The 22234-nt window shown below is 42.2% G+C and overlaps 1 protein-coding gene across 1 annotated transcript in view; it reads right to left on the bottom strand.

Annotated features, from left to right (window-relative positions):
* Nucleotides 1-16013: 16013 nt before the first annotated feature.
* Nucleotides 16014-22234, bottom strand: part of fstl1b (follistatin-like 1b) — a 121055-nt gene continuing 114834 nt past the window's right edge. The window contains exon 11 of the mRNA XM_041211654.1: nt 16014-18707. Within this exon, the coding sequence (XP_041067588.1) occupies nt 18663-18707 (45 nt within the window). The 3' untranslated portion in view covers nt 16014-18662. The remainder of the gene's footprint in view (nt 18708-22234) is intronic.

Below are 22234 nucleotides of genomic sequence, written 5' to 3'. Positions count from 1 at the left end.
TGAGGATCTTTGTGGAGTGTCCTCCTCCAGTGATTTGTTTAACTGTCTGCCACCATTCAATACTGGATATGCAGAGCTTAGATCTGATCCATTGGTTGTGGGATTTCTTAGCTGTGTCTATCGCATGCTGCTTCTGCTGTTTGATATGTAAGTAATTCTGTGTTGTAGCTTCACCTGGTTGACACCTCATTTTTAGGTATGCCTGGTGCTGCTCCTGGCATGCACTCTTCATTGAATCAGGGTTGATCCCTCGGCTTGATGGTGATGGCCAAGTGAGGCAGCTGCTGGGCCATGAGGTTACAGATTGTGGTTGAAGACAATTCTGCTGCTGCTGATGGCCCACGGCACTTTATGGATGCATAAACCCAGCTTTGAGTTGTTTGATGTGCTGGAAACCTCTCCCATGTAGAATAATGGTAGTGCCACATAATACGATGAAGGATATCCTCAATGATTTCATCTCCGCAAAGACTATGCGGTGGTCACTCCTACCGATACTGTCATGGACAGATGCATCTGCAACAGGTAGATTGGTGAGATCAAGTAAGTTTTTCCCTCATGTTGGTTCCCTCACAATCTGTAGCAGAACCAGTGTAGCAGCTATATCCTCTAGGGCTCAGCCAGTTCTGTCAGTAGTGGTACTACCTACTCACTCTTGGTGACAGCAAACATTTGCTGGAATAAGTGCTTGATCCAGTTACTTGTATAGGAAACTGTTGGGTAACCTTAACAAGGATCCTTTCCTTAGTTTCTATTTCTTATGCACATGTCCAGTGGATGTTTCAGATGCAAATCACCATGTGCAATATTTGCTATCAGGCATTTTGTATAACCTTTTTTGAGGGAGAGGGTGACTTGGAGTACCAAACAAAGCAGCCCTTCATTGCCTCAGCTCACCCTCCCAACCTCAATCTCTGCACTCCTCTAATTTTGACCTCTTGTGTATCCCTATTTTCATCACTGCACCATTGGCAGCCATGCTTTCAGCTGTCCAAATTGTAACAAGCTCAATCCCTGACTCCAAATATGGATGCAACAAAAATCCTTTTATTGTGTTTCATATATATATAAGTCCATATATACACAATAACGTGGATTTTCATGGAATTGGGATGACTCCAGAGCCACTTAAAAATGGTAGGTGTCACCTGATTCTAGGATTCCCGTCCCCATTCTCAGCATCAGCAATTTTTGCCAGCTGGGGACAAGGGTGCGGGAATGAGTCCACATCCTGCATTCCCGATCTCGCCCCTCAGAGGAGTTGTGAACCATAGTCCAGATTCAGGAACCTTTTGAAAAGTAAATTCAAAAGGTCTTACCCAGGCCCCCCAGCCACTCCCCATGGTCCCTTATGCCCTCCATGCCAACTCGTGCCTCTTCCATGCCCATTCATCAATTATAAAATATGTACCTACCCAAAAAGCCATATAATAACAATGGCAAGTGTGGAACTGTTGAGAGAAAAACACCCATTCAGAACTGTAATTTGAAAAAAAAGCTTCTGTTCCTACAACCCTATAAAAGTGTCAATACAGCTGAAAATTGGTCTATTTCCAAAAATGGGCATTTTTAATGAGTGTCCAGTCCTCCTCCACCTGTGAGTAATCTGATGTAAAATCACTGAAAATTACATAGAAAAAGACATCTTAAAGTATCAGTAAAAGAGGCTTCAAACAATTAATCCTCTTAATCTTGTCCAAGTAAGCATTGAGACATTGACAAAAGAGTTTACAAAAATAACAACTTATGGGCCCAGAATTTTCGAGGAGTGGGAACCAGAATTGCTATTCTGCTCCTTTTTACTTACCCTGGTCTGGAGATGCACATTTCTGGCCTAGACTTCCGACCTGGGCCTGGTGAGAAATGTGCAGCGCAGCAGCTCCCGAGTCCTTTCTGTGCAGCGCAGCAGCATCGGGGGAAGTGAGGTCATGATCCCTTTTTACAGCACTAGCTGTTGTAAACTGGGTAAATTTAAAGGTCTCAGCCACTTTGACAGGAGAGAAAGTAAGTCTGTAAGTGGGTAGGATGGCTTCGGGTGTGGGGTTAGTCGGGGGTGGGGGCTGGAAGAGTAGTCGGTGGTCGGGAGGGTAGTCAGGGTTTCGGACGTATGGTTGGGGAGTCAGAAGGATAGTCAAAGGGCGGTAGTTGGGAGGATTGTCGGGGAGTCCAGTGGGGGGGTTGGCGGGTGTCAGTACCATAGTTACCCAAGAGTTATGTGATTTTAATCCTTCTAAAGTTTCCTAAGACAGTCAAAACAATCTAAAGTCTCTGATTTAAAGCAGAGCATCAGATGTTTCCAGGTGCAGGGTAATTGCCTATTGGAAGTTTAAGCTTCCTGGGCAATTTAAGTGCGGTCCTTGTGTGGAGACTTACCGGGCTTCTGCCACTAAATTTCCTGGGATATTTCTGGGGTACGATCCCCACCCGGGGAATGGAAGATCAGGGCCATTATAACCACTTAAAGATGTCAATCAAGCAAAGTCAACAATTCACTTGACTTGTTGGAACAGTGTGCCTGTTGAGCTAATGCTTTTATTAGTCTGGGCTCTCGGCCAAACAAACATAATGAGGGCAGGTGGAAACCCAGGTGGCCAGACCCAATCTGAAGAGAATCAGCTGAACCATTGATAGAGACCTGGGAATTTGAAACATAAATACGTTCCACCAAAACCACTTACACTGATGTTTTCTGTGATTGTTTACATTGGTTCAAGATTCAATTTGCCCAGATCAAGCCCTGCCCATCAAACTGACCATGCCCCCAGGTTGAAATTTTGACATTCTGCTGATCATGCTGCGTTGAGAAGGCTCTTCAAATTTTGCTCATTTTATTAGATGCACAAGCTCTAGTTAGGGACATTTTAAAAGTTATTTCATATCAAAAATAATTAATTTACCTGCTGAGTTTTTCCAGATATTTTTATTTTTATTTTGGATTTCCAGCATCCTCAGTTTTTTGCTTTTATATTATAATTAATTTATAAGTGTACATCCATGAAACTGTTAAAGAGGTCAGTTTAGTTTTTATATGTAATTTTCAGTGATTTTAGATCAGGTTACCCACAAGTGGAGGAGGACTGGACACTCATTAAAAATGCTTATTTTTGGAAATAGACCGATTTTCAGCTGTATTCATAAAATGGCACTAGTTATCCGTCTTAAACAGATAAGGACGTTTTTTAATGGAAAGGACAGAAAATATCACACTTCAGGGCTGCAGGCTCGAAGCGCCATGTGGCTCCTATTTCTTATGTTTACATGTTACGTTATTACACTGCCTGATTGCTCTGGTTCATGGAAGGAAGATTGATTATGCAAATGAATTTTAGTGAAACATGACCTGTAGCAAAACCCGTGTGGTTTCAATAGCATTTTGTGTGCAATTTCTCCACCCTTTTCAATTATTCAGGCAGTTTCCTTTAGCAACAAGACCTCTTAATACAGTTTATGTTAATGGAATATTTAAACTAATGATTTGTCACCAGTGGCATCACACCATTTGCCACCAGAGGGCCCATTGATAAAGTCCGAGGATTATGGCTCAGGTTATGATGTAAACACAGCTATCAGAAAAAATAGTCACTCGAAGTAACTGAAGCATTCCTTCTCCCACTCCCACCAGACCATGGAGATCAGCAAAAATGTTTTACTATCATTGAGCAGTTGTCTGCCATTTGAAGGGTTCAGTTTGCCAAGACCTTTTCAGCAAGGTGGAATTACTTAATTAAAGGTACACAAGCAAATGGGATTGTTTGTGATGACCTTTGCCCATAACCTGAGACTCATTGCAGGTTATGGAACTTTCTTTTTCACTGTTACATGCGGGATGTCTTCCTCTACACTTGGCAATTACTGAGCTTGGAGCTGAGAGTTGTACAATGGACTTTAAACCCTTTTAAAATTTTGCTATTAACTAGAAGTTTTTCTGTCTCAAAATATAGGGAGCAAATCTGGCTGAAAAAGTGCTTCTTTAAGCAAACATTTCCATTTAGTAGAATATTCATTAACCAGCTTGTACTGTGTCAAAGTTTATGGATTGATAAACCACTAAAACTGGGGTGTAAATTTTACAATGTAGAAAATAAAATTGTCTCCCAATGAAACCAAATAAACTAGGGAAAGAAACAACTATTATTTATACAGAGTCTTTTCATAATTATCACTAATATCCCAATGCAAAGATAAATGGAAATGCCCAGTACTGAGTTCTGGTGCTGCTGGGACTGCTAGAACTGCCAGCCAATCAGATTGGACAGCAGCTCTCAAGGGTGGGACTTCCTCTGACAGAGGGCCAGAAGTCCCACCCTCACCTCCTTAAGGCCACCTGGTTCATGTTATGACTACGGGGCAGCTTTGTTCAATATCGTTTGGTTGTGACCAACATTTTTTCTGTGGTGGTGGGGGTGGTGAGCAGTACCCTCCCCTGTACAATTCAGCCCATTATCACTGATGCAAAGTAATTCCTCTTGGGACCGACTACACTCTCAATGCTAGCAATTTAGATAGTCTCTATATAATCCACTAGTGCTAATCTGAGGTGCAAGATGCCTTTACGAGAACGTGTACAGATTGACCACATGATTGTATTATCCCATTGCTGTGCAGCGCAGGCTGCAATGTTAATCAGTAGTTTAGAATAGGGTCTGGTTGGAGAAGCACACGTGTTGGTGCTCTGTTGCTTGTGTAAATAAACAGCATGTGCTCCATCTTATATCAGTCTCTGCATCTGCAGTATATTGTTTGCCAACTCACCCATCGGTAGATAGGCGCACAACCGTGTTGACAAGCAAAGTGACCTGACAGAAGGAATATAACAACTGGCAACAAAGCAAAACACGACCAGTCAATGACACCAAGGAAAGCCTCGAAAATTCCGGTGAAGTGAATCTGCCTTGGAGGCCGATTGTGAGTACAGCCCTCACCATTGTTGTTAAAGTTATCTCCCTCCAGTATGCCAGTTTGGCCATATCGAACCAGTTGATCAGACCACTGATGATTGGTCACATCATATTGAACGCCATGCTTTCTTCTTTTTGGCCAACGACATATATGGGGAGGAGAAGAGGTGGGCGATCCCCTTATTGACATGTGGCAGTAAAACATACGGCCTAATTCATAGTCTAAGGGCACCCAATGCCCCAGATTCCAAGAGCTTTGATGAGTTGCTGAACCTTGTGAAAAACCACTTTCAGCCGAAATCGTCGGTAACAATGCAGTGTTTTAAATTAAATTTGAAGTGTCACACCCCTGGGGAGACAGTCGCTTGCGATCTAGCAGCCTTAAAACTACTGACAGAGCACTGTGAGTTCGGGATGTCAATTAACAACATATTAAGAGACCGATTAGTATGCAGGATTAACGACGACACCATTCAAAAAAGATTATTGTCAGAGACAAATGTAGACTTCAGCAAAGCGCTGGAGTTGGTGTTCACAATGGAGAGCGCAGTCAGGGATTCAGAAGCCATCAAGGGAGCACAAAATGGTGCCGTCCTTCATGTTGGGATGGAAGCACTGGTTAGAAATGGCACAGGGCTCTGCAGAAAGGTGGGAAACAGCCACCAATAACAGACCAGCAAAAAGCAATGGTTTATCAGAGAAAACCCACAATAGTAATGGCAGAAATGGAACCAGAAGGCCTGCAAACAAACAACAATTTAAAAGAATAGAGTGTTTCTACTGCCATCATAATGGGCACATTATGTGATGTTATAAAGACAGATTGAGACAAAATTTTAAACAACAAGGTAGAAATCATGACATCCACATAATAGAGGAACCAGAAGAAACAGAGATAGGTATTTACTCACTACACAACTTATAAATGGGTAAAACAGAGCCAATCTATGTGACAGTGGAAGCCAATGGAAAATCCATCCGAATGGAGGTGGATACAGTGGCATCCATGACAGTTATAGGGGAACAAACATTCAAATATCTAAATGGAAGAGACCACTCATTATATCTGGAAAATTCAGATGCTAAATTAAAGACGTGTATGTCTTCACCAGTATGACTAAGAAGTATATGCAAGGTTCCAGTAAATTATGGAAGCCAGGCTGTTAATTTACCCCTGATAGTGGTAGCAGGGGAGGGTCCAAGTCTATTTGGTCAGAACTGGCTTAAAGAAATAAAGTTGGAGTGGACCGAGATTTTTCAACTCAGAATGAAAGACTTGCAAGAATTATTACAGAAATGTGCCTCTATTTTCAGGGAAGAGTTTGGGAAGATTCAGGGGCTGCAAGTTAAAATCCACGTGGATCCTGGTGCAACCCCCAGATTCTTGAGGGCGAGGTCAGTGCGCCATGCGTTATGAGAGAAAGTTGATGTTGAATTAGACAGGCTGGAAAGGTTGGGAGTCTTACAATCTGTACAATTTTCCGAATGGACAGCGCCCATAGTTCCAGTACTATGTCTAGTTCCAGTACTAAAGCCTGACCAGAGTGTGCGAATATACGGGGGCTACAAGTTGACCGTTAACAAAGTGGACAGACTGGACAGGCATCCTATACCGAAAATTGCTGAATTCATGCTGGCAGGGGGAACCGCATTTATGAAACTTGACATGAGCCATGCTTACCAGCAATTTGAGCTAGAAAAGGCCTCTTGGGATTTTGTGACTATCAATACACATAGGGGGTTATACCAGTATACCAGGTTACCCTTCGGAGTCTCATCAGCTTGTGTCATTTTCCAATGGACTATGGAAAATTTACTTCAAGGTCTATCCCATATGGTAGTTTACCTCGATGAAGTCCTAGTAACAGGACAAACTGATGAGGAACACCTGGCTAACCTGGAAGAGGTATTGAAGCGTTTCTCACAAGCCGGAGTATGTTTGAAAAGAGAAAAATGTATCTTCCAAGCAAATGAAGTGGTTTACCTGGGCCAGAGGTTTGACTCGCAGGGCCTTCTTCCAGTAGAAGACATGTTGAGAGCTGTTCATGCAGCGCCAGCACCGAAGAACCCCATAGAATGCAAGTTCTTCTTGGGAATGATTAACTACTATGGCTGTTTTCTCCCAAATTTGAAAATAGTTCTGGCTCCATTATACGGGTTACGCAAGAAAAACCACAGGTGGACTTGGCAAGCTCCACAACAACAGGCTTTTATGACAGTAAAGCAGCTGCTACATTCATCAACAATGTTGGTACATTTGGACCCAAAGAAAGAATTGATTTTGACCTGCGATACATCCCCTTATGGAATGGGGGCAACACTCTCCCACCGGATGGCGCATGGCTCCAAACGCCCCTTGGTTACATTTCAAGAACACTCAGTGTCGCAGAACAAAGATACTCACAAATAGAGAAAGAAGGCTTATCCATTGTATTTGGCATTAAGAAGTTCCACCAATACATCCTTGGTCGCCACTTCACCATTGTATCTGATCACAAACCACTAACTGGCTTGTTTGGAAAAGATAAGGCAATAACTCAACTTGCCTAGGCACACATCCAAAGGTGTGCACTGATTCTAGCTGATATATTTTTATCCACTGGCCGGGAAGTCAGATTGCAAATGCTGATGCACTGAGCCGATTACCTTTAAAAGACAGCAATGTGAACGTTCCCATTCCTCAAGAACTTGTCTTCTTATAAAAATTTCTGGATTCGTCACCAGTACATGCCAAACAAATGAGAGAGTGGACAGACCACAACCCTGTTTTGTCTCTTGTCAGGGAACAAGTTTTACAGGGATGGTCTAACGAGCCAAAGTTGGATGAAATGAAGCCCTATTTTAATAGGAGATACAAGCTCACCTGCCAGGATGGCATCTTGCTGTTGGGAGCAAGGGTCATTGTGCCTCTGAGAGGAAGAAAGCCATTAGTGACCAAATTGCATAGTGTTCACCCTGGCATCTCTAGAATGAAAATGTTGGCGTGCAGCTACTTATGGTGGTCAGGGATGGCCACAGAAATTGAAAACTTGGTCAAGAGCTGCCTACGGTGCCAACAGGTACAGAAATTGCCCCCTTCTGCTCCATTGCATCCCTAGGAATGGCCAGGAGGGCCCTGGGTCTGCCTCCATGTTGTCTACATGGGGCCTTTTTTGGGCACAATGTTCCTCTTGATTATAGACGCTCATTCGAAGTGGATGGATGTATATGAAGTAAGATCACCCACATCTGTCACCATAGACAGATTGCGTCAGAGTTTTGTAATACACGGGTTACCAGAGATAAGAGTGTCTGATAATGGAACGGCATTCACCAGCAGGAAATTACAAAGGTTTACAAGTCTCAATGGCATAACACATGTTAAGATCTCGCCATACCCCACCCTGCATCCAATGGTACGGCCAAGAGGGCATCCAGACCTTCAAGTCCAGAATGAAAAAACTGGATGGAGACTCTATTGCAATTAGATTATCATGTTTCCTACTCAGCTATAGGACATGCCGCACATGACCACTGGCATTGCCTCCACAGAGTTACTGATGAAGAGACATCTCAGGAGTCTCATAAGGCCGAATTTAGGGGGGAGGGTAGAGAGAAATCAGGGGACCCAGAAAAATGGACACATTTACCACAGTTGTGAAATAAACTTCCCTGCTGAAGACACAGTTTTTGCAAAGAACTTTGGAGATGGGCCCAAACAGCTACCGAGTGAAGTTAGGATAGGGGTCCTGTCACTGCACTATCACATTTCGATTGAAGGTCAGATAATTAGGAGACATGTAGATCACCTCAGGAGATGGGAAACAGATCTACAAGAAAGGATGCGCCAAGCATTCCCGTTGGAGTCTACACCACATGTAGAAGGAATTCCTCTTGGTTTGGAAGTACCTGTAGGATCCATTGAGCCTGAGATTCGAAGAGACAAACTTACAGGTTCCTACTGGAGAGCCTAGTGGACAGATGACTTCTGAGAGGGAGACCTCAGATAAACCATCCAAAGTCGTACAACTACAATGTTTGACACATTTGAAGAAGCCTCCAGAGAGACTGAATTTGTAAATAGTTTATGTAAATAGTTGATATATTGTAAAGATTTTAAATTGTACTTTTGAGTAAAGGGGGAGGGATGTGGTAATCTGAGGTGCAATACACCTTTAAGAGAATGTGAGCAGATTGAGCACGTGATTGTATGTACCCAATGGCTATGTAGCACAGTCTACAATGTCATTCAGTAGTTTAGAATAAGGTCTGGTTGGGGAAGCACACGTGTCGGTGCTCTGTTACATGTGTTAATAAACAGCATGTGCTTCATCTTATATTGGTCTCTGTGTCACCCACCGGTAGATAGGCGTGCAACCATGTTCGCGAGCAAAATGACCCGACAGAAGGAACATAACACCACCTGACCTGCCAAGGTTGACATGTGTATACTTGTTTCTGCCTGCAGTCAGACATCACTCCTCACATTCTTTCCCAACGCTTTCATCTTGTTCTTATTGTCCAATCCACATTTAGCTCACCCTACCAGTCTTAATTCTCTTCCAACCAACCCTAGGTTTGCACATATCTTTCCTGCTGATGCTCCTTTTCTCATCCTTGCCCTCATGATAAAGGACGCTTTGAACATGTGAAACTTAACTGACAACCTTTGGGCCTAGATTTTTCTGTTGATTATTGTTCAATTTCAGGTGATCCCTGTGACTGGCAATTGTGGAAAATCAGTGGTGCCTTCTGCTAGTTGCCACCACTGCTGAGCAAAATTATAGCGACTGTTGAATATATCTGCCCAAATATGGCTGGGTATATTTAAATGATGTTAAGGGTGGAATGGTATCATATATCACATTATCCAACATTACCACCATAGCAACACTGATGTTAAGAACATCAATATGCTGTAGGAAGGAGGGGATTTAAAGTTTAAATCTCCAAGACATTTTTATTTATTTCAAGTTGATTGATTACAACTCCAAAACCTACAAATTTTACACCTCTTTAACTCCCTGGAGGCAGCTTCCTGGTTCGATATACTGTGGGGTTACAACAGTCATATTCCATACCCTCCCAGAGATAAACATCTTGCACAGGCATGATTACCTCTGGGAATGTGCCAAAAAAGATGTTAATGAGGCTGTCCCTCAGAAATTCATAGGGCACAGATAGTATATCGAGTACATAAAAGTTACAAGATGGAAACAGGCAATTAGCCCAACCGTCTGTGTTGGCATTTCCCCACCAGGTGAGCAAATAGTTCTAATCACATTTACTGCCCTGTTTCAGTATCTGTTCAACCCATTTTTCGTCATCCGCCTCTCCAATCTAATCTTGAATGTTGACATAGATTCTGCCTTAAACATTAACCCTGAATATGAACTCCACAGCTTCACAAAACCGTGTGAAGTTTCTCCTGCCCTCTGTTCTAAATTGCTTAAATTTAATCCTGTATCTAGATTCCCTTGTTATTGACCAAACTACTGAAAACAGCTCTTCTACCTACATTCCCCACTCTTTCAGAATTTTAAACCCTACACCCCATTGCTCTACCACCTGCATCATTCCAGCAAAATTTTACTCAATATTTTTTAGTTTTCTTTGTATTTGTACCTCCTCCTGTCAGACAGCATCCTAATAAATCTATGCTGTACCTTTTCTAAAGCCTAATCTTCTGAGTCTGAAGCCCAATAATGCACACAGCACTTTAACTGAGGTCTTATTAAAGTTTTGTGTGGCAGATCACTACCTTGAGATGAAAACTAGAAATCCATTAGCTTTTTTTAACATTGAAACATAGAAAATAGGAGCAGGAGTAGGCCATTCGGCCCTTCGAGCCTGTTCTGCTATTCGTTATGATCATGGCTGATCATCCAACTCAATAGCCTGCTCCCGCTTTCTCCCCATACCCTTTGATGCCCTTCGCCCCAAGAGCTATCTCTAACTCCTTCTTGAAAACATACAATGTTTTGGCCTCAACCACTTTCTGTTGGAGCAAACTCTCTGGGTGAAGAAATTTCTCAACAACCTTATCAATTTGAGTTGTTGCCTTTAATGTTCCTGAATCAGTACTCCCATGTCCCTCTGTTCCTTCCCTGTACCAAGTCTACTCCTATTCATAATTATAGCATTTTTTTAACCAAAATATATCATCTCATAGTTAATGACGTGAGGAACCAAACAGGCTATAGCAAAGCCCATTCAACTACAGATCCAGCAGGATTCCTGTCAGAGAAGAAAATGTTGGTTGGCTGAATGTCCTTGCCCTGTTGATGATCAAAATAGTTTAATTTTTAAGAAATGTCACTGTATAAATCTCATGCCAGAGCCTGAGCACATAATCGAGGCTGACACTTCAGTGCAACACTGAGGGAGTGCTGCATTGTTGAAAGTCCCACCTCTCCTTCAACTGAGGCCTCATTTGCCCTCTCAGATAGACATAACAGATTCTGTGGCACTATTCAAAGAGCAGTGCAGTCCTTCCTGGCCAATATTTATCTCCCAACCAATATTATTGAAATAGGTAATCTGATCATTTTCTCATTGTGGTTCATGGGATAATAATTAGATTTTGTTAGAGCAGCAGTGGCTCCAGTGATGAGCCAGAAAACCGGGGACCACCCCTGCCACAACGGGGGGGATCCCTGACCTATCCTTTAAAGGAAAACAGCCTGCCTCCAAGAGGGCCTAGCCATTCAGAGGGCTGGCCCCTCTTTAGTCTTAGCAGTGCCACTGGAAGCAGTGGCCATTGCTGGGACTGCACCCAGCTGAGAGACTGATCAATCAACGCTGACCTCATAGCCAGGTAAGCAGGCTCAGGGTTCACTGGAGCCAGTCAGGTAGGCCCCACTGAGCGGCGGGGTCGTGGGTTGGTTGATAAAGCTGAGGTTGTTGCCACAGCGACAGCCATTACCACCGGAGGTGGGGTGGGATGAGCAGGAGGACCCCTCTATGGCCCGATCAGGAGGCACCTCCCCTACCCAGCCTGCAGGGAAGCCGCCAGAGTTCACCAGGGGCTCTCCTCACATGGCAGAGGGCCCACCCACCACTGGTAAAACACCGGCAGTGGTGGAAAAGGACCTTAAACTGGCCATTTATGTGACAGAATTGGCCTCTGGGCAGTAAGGCCATCCTCCACGTTCCATGCCACTGGCAAAATGCCAGGAAGGCAATGGGCACTCCATTCCTTGTAGTCTTGTAGCAGCAGCTGTAGGCATCTTCTGCCTTTATGCTGGGGCTCTGCATGGGTGGAAAGAGCGTAGCCCTTGTCACCAAGTATCCATCCACGAAGGGGTTTGCCTGTGACTGCCTCAGGATGAACAGATCACAACAGCTTCCCAAGAACCTTGACAAACCTGCAGGATCTTTTTGCGATGGTCACATACTAGTTGTAAATTCAATGAGTGGAAATCCTTCTTGTTGATGAAAGCTCCTGGCCTTGATGGCCACATGTGTGCAGCCAACTACCCCTGCACTCTGAGGAATCCAGAAATGGATCCAAATCCAATCCGCTCTTGGACTGACTGGCCTGATCTTTGTGAAAGTGTATGTATTGTCCTATCCTCTGGTATAAGGCTTGTTACCAGTTTGGTGCAGCAATGGTCCCTGACTGACATATCCCACAGATGTCTGCAGAGAATAAAAGGAGAATGTCATGGTGACCTTCTCCATCACAGGCAATGGGTGGCCATCATATCCTATTGGCCTCAAATCCTCCTGCAGCATTGCACACAGCTCTGGCAGCACCTTCCTGAACAGAACCAATCTTTATTGACATTAATGCTCTAACACTTGTCTCTCTCTTTTATTCTCCTCCTCAATGAATGAGTCAAAATATGAGTACATCACTAGTTGATGCACTCAGGCCTCTCAATCACCTAACTCTGCGTGCATGAGTTGCACCTTGGAGAGACCTTCCAATAATTTGCCACTGATGTGTAAGCTCACTTTGCAGTACCTCCAGGTTATCCTTCCAGTCTGGAAACAATACTGCTCTCAATGGCTTCCATCTCCAGCCACCGCTCACCTGTCATTGGGCCCCTGCCTCCTTATAGTTGGTCAGCCACTGGATCTTGTGTGCTCCTGGTGAAATTTAAAAAGCCCCTCAAGGTAGCAGTCAATTGGCTGCTTAACAGCCTGTCTGCCATTTCTAAATATGCTCTCGGCCCTGCTGCCCGACCATCTCCGGGAAAACTGACTGGCAGTGGGAACACGTCAGGGTTCCATTTCGACACATCCCTCTGTGATTTTACCAGCTCCCTGCCTCCAATCTTGTTGCCCCAGGGCAGGCAAAATTCCGCTCATGATCTTTCTCCTTCTGGACTAAGGCCTCCTCGTGTGATTCACTGGAGAACCTGGGAGCTTTTCGTTGTTGCTCCAATTTTGCCCTTCCCCTTACTGCCACTTACACCACAGGCAGTCAGCAGCAGCAGCTTCCTCATAATAAGAGTCGTTACCCTTTAGAGGGCAGGCTGCCTTTAAGAGAAGCAGGCTAACTTAAACATGCACTAGCTACACATGTTGTTGAGCCTGCTATTGAATGTTCAGTCAGCCACACCATGGCTCGCGCTTGGCTGAAACCTACAATCATTCAAATGAGGAGGCAACACATTTGTGTTTTGCTTGCCACAATGAGACCAGGTGTCAGCCAGTCACAAATCACGCCCTCTGCATGCAAAAACAGCAGCAGTCCGATTTCCACTAACTAAGCGACTTGCTGAATGTTTCTGACATTTCCCGTTTGTTTCCTTCAAATGTATTGCATCAAAATCGATGGGATTCTTTATTGTACCTCAGCTATGTTTTATTGTGATTCCCTCATGCAATTATAGTAAATGTTAATTAATTTTTATTCATGCATTTTAACCTAGTGGGATCACATACAAAGTGATTAATTAATTCGCTGTCAGCACCACTGACAATTTGACTTCCTCTTATCGGGCTCATACTTTATAGCATTACTCAGAGATTGCTCATTTACGGGCAGTACTGAAACACCCTTTTAGATATGATGCAAAGATATATGTACAAGTTCCCGTGATACCATTTGAATAAAATCAGTGGACTTCATCTGGCCAACAGTTAACATCCAATTAAAAACAGATTAACTCACCACTTATCTGTGTTGTTTGTGGGATCTTGACTTCAAATTGGCAAACATATTTGCCTACATAAGTAACTCTTAAATACAGAATGGAACCAGTTTCTGCCTGGGGTGAAGATTACTTTTGAATACCTAAAGGAGTCAGAGAGGAATTTTCCAGATAATCTTTCCCTCATTGACTTGTGCTGTTATCTTTATTTTAGACCTTCTCAGGAGATTATAAGACTCCGGAAGGGTAAGGAATATTTGTTTCATGATACAGACGGGATCACAACCATATGGGATAGATTGCATGGAACTTAGTTTAGCAGGGTCGGGGTAGTCGCCCTGTCCTTTTACAAGTCGTCCCATGCCCAGGTACCTCACTATTGGTGGAATGCCTAGGGATGTCGGGAGTATGTGAAAGATGCTATACACACGCAAGTTCTTTTCTTTTATATTTACTGTGAAAGATGGACATTACTCATAATTGGCTCACAAGCTACGTTGCACTCAAAAAATAGGAAAATAAAATGATTTTGCTCCAGACCTTCTAAGGATTCAAACTGCAGTCTCATCCTTGAAATTGCTCCTGAGAGTGCTTGTGAGAAACACATTACTCACTGAACAATTGTGGACTACTTTGTTTATTTTACTCCTTGGTAGGTCATGTGCTGAAACCTATCACCATGTTTGAGGGTCTCCAGACTAAAGTGCTAGGAAATCCGCAAATATAGGATTTCTGATTTAAAAAGTTCAAATGCTAGAAATTCATATTTAAAACAGAAAATGCTGGGGATACACAACTGATCCATCAGTATTTGTACACATTAGATGTACACATTTTGTCCTATCAACACAGAATTAGTATTATAGCCCCAACTTTAAACTGTGCTCACATTTAGCATGGCTTGATGTCAGCAACACAACTTGTATTTATTTAGCACCTACAATATAGTTAAATATCCCAATGTGCTTCACAGAGCATCAAACAAAATCTGGCACTGAGTCTCAGCAAATATCAAGGAGATAGGTTTTAAGCGGCATCTTAAAAGGATTGAGAAGGGTGCAAGAAGAGAATTCTAGAGCTCTGTTACATCTGAAAGCACAGCCACCAATAATGGACTGATTAAATCTGGCGATCTACAAGAGACTGGAATTGGAGGAGTGCAAAGATTTCGCAGGACTGTGGGGTGGGCTGAGTGGGGGGGGAGGTTGTCGGGGTTACAGCGGTGGGATGGGGAAATACTATGATGAGAATTTTAAAATTATGCATTGACAGACCAGGGGCCAGTGTAGTCAGTGAGTACAGGAATGACCCCGTGAAATTACCCCAATTTTATCTGGTAGAGTTTTTAATTCATCTTTAGGTCACTCTGGCCTCAAAATGAACTTTAAAAACATTAAACCTTAATTTTTTTCCCTTTCTTTTCCTTAACAGGTGATTATCTACACATCAGTCTATTGCCGTGTGTGTTAATGATTAGCTCACTATCTGTGTAGCCTTTTATCAGATTTCATTATTTCCATGACTTATACATTGTGTATAGGATCTTTGGTTCAGAACAGTCACAGGAGTGTCTGTATTAAATTCCACAGGCAATAGTTGAAGATATAAAGCTAAAAAAGACAAACTTGTCCAGGGCACAAAACATAGATTTTACTCTCTTCAACACATGATACAGAGCTTAGAGGAGGAACTGACACAGAATAGACACAATAAGCTAGTTTTACCAGTGTAGCTACCCTGATGTTGACTGTTTCATACTCATCAGGTGAAACAGCGGGGTAGAAATTTGTTTCAAGTGGTGGTGCAAAATAGGCAGTATCAGTACAGCCATTTTTATACTCAGTGCCCAATATTTAATCCCATTGACTGCAGTGCAACTGAATGTCAGGTGCTGTGAATATGGGTGGCTGATCCAATAATGCCCATCATCCAAGACAAATTTCTATCCTAAATATATTGTAAACGAATAATACATTTAAAGCATAAGAGTCATTTTGCTTTTTCAATAACTGAAATCATGATTTAAAAAAAATTTTTATAAGAAAATTTATTGACATTAAGCCCAAAAATGCCAGTAAGTACAAAAGGAAACTACAATACGTGAAATCCTCTTACGACAGTTTGGTCACGGAGTATACAATATTTCTCTTATGGTTCAATAAGGTAGTAGTTCAAAACAAGGTCACAGAAATACAGTCTTAGAGCCTATAACAATTAACAACATTGAGAGTAAGAAATATATGGTGCAAACATGTGCAACTTGACACTTCATGAAGTTCTGACAGATGCTGGGATACAAAAACTGATTAAGTATCTATTTTTCAGGCAAGGTCTTCTATTTATCTGCTCGGGGGTTGGGGGCGGGTTTGTCTTGTTAATATTCAACCAGATTCATTAACCACATTGTCAGCGAACCAGTTTCAGAGAATAAGATGAAAAGCAAACTGAAATACGATGAATACTGTTTTTTTCCAAGCAATCAAATTAATTGTTATTAGGATAATGCATGGATACTATGGCTGATCTAACCTTTAGAAAAACAACCCAAAGGCATTTAAAAGTGCTTCTTCCCATCTTCATCTTGGCTTCCTGAAACTACGACATTCTCACTTTAAGCATCCTTCTGATTATCGCCTCTTTGGGGTCACCTCCAAAGTTGCATGAAACTTCTACATATAGTAGAAGACCCTTATCTCCTGACAACTGGCATTAGCTGGAGAAACCCAGATAGATTGCAAGTATTGGAAAATTCTATCAAGATTTTTAACTATTGCAATAATATTTGCAGTTTCATGCTGCAATGCTGAACACACTTTCCCAAATGCAGAGGAAACATTTGAAACAACAGCATTTCCTGGCAGACATCTTGCCTTTTACAGGTTATTCAGAAGTATTTCAAATGGATCTCAGCAGCTCCAGAGCATACTGGTATAAGGCAGTTTCCCCCTTTTTGTCTACACCATGGCAATTTGACACCCTAACATAGCCTGTCACCACCAACTTCTATAGGATTTCCAATCTATCCTTAGGCACTCAAGCTTTTACGTTCAACTTTGTGGATGCTCTTTATAACACACAAGAGTTTAAATAAAATTTTGGACACTCCAGAGATTATAAAAAAACTGTAAATAACAAAAATTAAGGAAAGAAGGAACATAGTAGCACCTTTATGAAATGTCAACAGAGTGCTTGTAAACCTTTGGGGAAGATGGCTAAAGTTACATTCCCCATATTTCTCTACATGACCTACAGACCATGGGGAAGAATCTACTGAGCTAAATCTTCAGGCACCAGCCAGGCTGGCAGGAATCAGCTGGGACTATTTGGTACCTGCCCATTTCTGCCCTTGTAGTGATCTGGTGTTATTCCTGTTGGATACCAAAACGCATGGCCAAAAAGATATGGATAGGGAACCAAAAAGGGCAGGAGTGGAAAAATGACACCACACATTACATTTTCAATCATTATTATCATGACGATACTAACAGCTTAGTAATGTCAAAATGTAACAGTGTTTCAGCTTTGCTCAGGAGGTCTTTAAAAAAATTGAGAGGCCCACTCAGTGGGTAGCAATCAATCATGAGGTGATTGATTGGCACCGTGCACATGAATTAACAAAAGGCAATTGTTTTTCTCTGGCATTAAGGAGGATGACCTCCTTAAGCTGCTGTAGGATCCAGAAACTTATGATTTGAAGGTTTTTCTTCACCTCCCCTTCAGTGTGTTCTGTGCACAGGCTGAAACCCTCCAAAAGTAAGGCTGACCTTAAGAATTTCCCTGGGGCAGTGGTACAATTGACAGGCAGATGGAACTCCCGCCCTAATATGTTTATAAACACCAAAAATAATACATAGACTCTAGCATCTAAACTGAAGGGATCCCAAAGTGCGACACAGCCACAGCCAAACAGACTTTGCCAGGTTTTTGAATCACTTTAGTCATTATAACGTCCTTAATACATATTTATAGTTAATATTTTAGATATTTATGCGTAAGAAAAATTATGTAACTTTAAATTACCTAATTTTTCTTGTATTAACTTGCTTCTATCGTCAGAGATTTTTTGGCACCAGAATTCTGGGTTAATTGAAGGGTTTGGTTATCAAAGAGCATCAGGAAATGACACCACAACTTTGGCTCCGTGTCACTGAAAGCTGCCAGCTGAAGGTCACGAAATATCCACAATTCTGTGTGTTCTAATAACAAACCAATCTTATCAGTAATTTTGACTCCATCACTCTGATCAAAGTTGCTGCCTGAATTTTAGGCCTCACTGGGAAACTTTAATCCAGAATCTAGAATTCTGGTCCAGGGGTGCTGTCCAAGGAAGCTTCACTTCTGGCTGTGTGTGTAATAGAGGAACATGGGTAACTAAAAAGGAGGGGAGAATATGTTTTTCACCATCTTCCATCACAGGACTATGTAGCTTTTGCAATTCAAACCAACAGTTTACCATTTATGGCTAGCTCTTTTACTAAACATTACAGTACATTACAAGAAGTCTGTTTGAATAAAATCAAGGACTCCCTTCATCCCCGACATAAAGCCCAAAAATACTGTTTATAATGTGTATATATATTTAGTAGTGATTGTTGAAGTTCCAAGTGTTACTGGTAGGCTGAATGGAGAGAAACAGGTTAGAAAAAAGATCAACTTTGTTTCTCTTCCAAACCCTGTATTTTTAGATGTCCTTTGCATTCACTTTCTTAGCCTTCTCAGCAGTCTCCTAAATAAGATAGAAAAATAAGCTCATTAGTGCTTTCCTGAGCAGCCAGGCTGGAAAGGTCAGAGATAAATTTGCAACATTCTAAAGCCTTAATTTAGCTATTTTGCATCAAGTCTTTGATGCAATAGGCTGTTTTAGATATGAAAAATATAGGTAAGACAGTTGCATCTAAAATATAGCAATGTGATTGTACACTTCAAAACTAAACTGTTCAATAATAGTTGCTATAGGCAATAATAGGGTCTTTTCAAGTTTGAACCCTCCCAGCACTTTAAAACTTTATCTACCATCACAGTGGATACCACCACTATAAAGTACTTTGGAATCACTACTGCAACTACACAATCAATCAGTCTCTAATGGCGTGTGACAAAAAACATAAGAACACAAAATCAGGAGAGCTGGAGTAGGTCATTTCACCCCTTCAGCCTGCTCTGCCATTCGATAAGATCATGGCACCCTAACCCCTCCCCCCCACCCATTACCCCTCGACTCTTTCGCAGATCTGTCTAACTCAGCTTTGAATATATTTAATGACTCAGCCTCCACTGTTCTCTGTGGAAGAGAGTTCCAAAAATTAATGATCCTCCAGGAGAAGAAATTCCTCCTCTGCTCCGTCTTATACGGGAGACCCCTTATTTTAAACAACGTTCCCTAGTTCTAGATTCCCTCACGAGGGGAAACATCCTCAGTAATTTCCCCTGTCAAGCCCCTTCAGAATCTTGTATGTTTGAATAAGATCACCTCTCATTCTTTTAAACTCTGGGTATAGGCCCAAAATTTCCCCATAAGGCAATTCCTTCACCCCAGGAATCAACTTAGTGAACATGCTCTGAGCTGCTTCCAATGCAAGTATACTTCCTTAAATAAGGAGACCAATACTGTACGCAGTACTCTAGGTGTGGTCTCACCAACGCCCTGTACAGCTGTACTACTTTTATACTTCAACCCCTTTGCAATAAAGGCTAAGATTGCATCTGCCTTCCTAATTATTTGATATACCTACATGTTGATTTTTTGAGATTCATGCAAGCTGACACCCAGATCCCTAAATACAGCAGCATTCTGCAGTCTCTCTCCAGTTATCTGCTTTTCTATTCTTCCCGTCAAAGTGGACAACGTCACATTTTCCATATTTACTCCACCTGCTCATATTTTTGCCCACTCAATCTATCTATATCCATTTGCAGACTCTTCGTGATTTACTCACAACTTGCTTTCCTCCCTAACTTTGTAACGTTAGCAAATTTGGCTATAATACATTCAGTCCTTTCATCCAAGACATTAATATAGATTGTAAATAGTTGGGGCACCCCACAGTTTGCCAATCTGAAAATGATCCGCTTATTCCAACCCTCTCTGTTAGTTAGCCAATCCTCTATCCATGCGAATATATTACCCTAAACACAATGAGCTAATGGTGATAAGAGTCTTTCACCAAGTGCTATTCAGAGAGGGAAGATTGCAATTATGCTCATGCTTTTGTTACATGAAAATCATTTTTATCAATGGGTACTCACAGAAAGTGACTTCCCTGCATTCTCCATTGTGTACAGGTCATGAAAGGAATAGCTCTCTGGTTTTATGAGCCAATAATATTAAATTGAAGTATTTAGCAGCCATTTACATTGGCTTTGACTATTATTTATCATCAGCATAATACTTTGAAGGAGAAAGCTGTTATTATTGAATATTTGACATAATTAGCATACAGATAAAATACAAATTTTGATCTACACCAGTAGAATTTTCATACTTGATATTAATTATCTTGGCAACACAAACGCTTCCTAATTGTATAATTTCTCACACCGATTAGTATTAATTGGGAATTGTCACTCATTGGAACAGCTTATGGACAGACCTGGAATGGTCAAACAGGTCTACAGCACAGAAAAAGGCCCTTCGGCCCATCGAGTCTGCGCCGGTCAAACAAGTACCTAACTATTCTAATCTCATTTTCCAGCACTAGGCCCATAGCTTTGTATGCCATGGCATCGCATGTGCACATCCAAATTCTTCTTAAATGTTTTGAGGGTATTTGCCTCTACCACCCTTTCAGGCAGTGAGTTCCAGATTCCCACCACCCCCTGGGTGAAAAGATTCTTCCTCACATCCCCTATAAACCTCTTGCCCCTTACCTTAAGTCTATGACCGTGGTTATTGATCCCTCCACCAAGGGGAAAAATTCCTTCCCGTCAACCCTATCTATGCCCCTCATAATTTTATACACCTCAATCATGACTCCCCCTCAATCTCCTCTGCTCCAGGGAAAATAACCCCAGTCTATCCAATCTCTCCTCGTAACTAAAACTCTCCAGCCCAGGCAACATCCTGGTAAATCTCCTCTGCACTCTCTCTGGTGCATCACATCCTTTCTATAATGTGGATTCCAGAACTGCATGCAATACTCTAGCTGTGGCCTAACCAGTGTTTTATACAGTTCCAGCATAACCTCCCTACTCTTACGTTCTATGCCTCGGCTAATAAAGGCAAGTATCCCATATGCCTTCTTAACCACCTTATCCACCTGTCCCGCTACCTTAAGGTACCGGTGGACATGTACACCCAGGTCCCTCTGATCCTCAGTACTTCCCAGAGTCCTCCCATTCATCATGTATTCCTGTGCTTTGTTTGTCCTGCCCAAGTGCATCACCTCACACTTTTCCAGATTAAATTCCATTTACCACTGATCAGCCCATCTGACCAGCTCGTCTATGTCCTCCTGCAATCTAAGGCTATCCTCCTCACTATTTATCACCCTGCCAATTTTCGTGTCATCCGTGAACTTACTGATCAACCCTCCTGCATTCAAGTCTAAATCGTTTATATATACCACAAACAGCAAGGGACCCAACACCAATCCCTGTGGAACCCCACTGGACACAGGCATCCAGTCACAAAAACACCCTTCGACCATCACCCTCTGCTTCCTGCCACTCAGCCAATTCTGGATCCAATTTGCCAAATTGCCTTGGATCCCATGGGCTCTTACCTTCATTATCAGTCTCCCATGTGAGACCTTATCAAAAGCCTTTCTGAAGTCCAAGTAGACTATGTCAAATGCCCTTATCTACACACCTGGTCACCTCTTTGAAAAATTCAATCAAATTGGTCAGACATGACCTCCCCTTAACAAAACCATGCTGACTATCCTTGATTAATCCCTGCTTCTCCAAGTGTAGATTAATTCTGTCCCTCAGAATTGCTTCCAATAATTTCCCCACCACTGAGGTTAGACTGACTGGCCTGTAGTTCCCTGGTTTATCCCTTCCTCCCTTCTTTAATAACGGTACATTGGCTGTCTTCCAGTCCTCTGGCACTTCTCCTGTAACCAGAGAGGTATTAAAAATTATTGCCAGTGCCCCTTCTATCTCCTCCCTTGCCTCACTCAACACCCTGGGATACATTTCATCCGGGCCTGGAGATTTATCTACTTTTAAGCCTGCTAGAGCACTTAGAACCTCCTCCCCTTCTATGCTAATTTCTTCAATTATATCACAGTCCTTCTGCCTGATTTCCATACC

Source organism: Carcharodon carcharias, chromosome 18 (genome assembly GCF_017639515.1).
Source record: "Carcharodon carcharias isolate sCarCar2 chromosome 18, sCarCar2.pri, whole genome shotgun sequence".
NCBI lineage: Eukaryota > Metazoa > Chordata > Chondrichthyes > Lamniformes > Lamnidae > Carcharodon > Carcharodon carcharias.
Note: the sequence above shows the minus strand (reverse complement) of the source record. Positions and strands in the feature narration are given on the sequence as shown.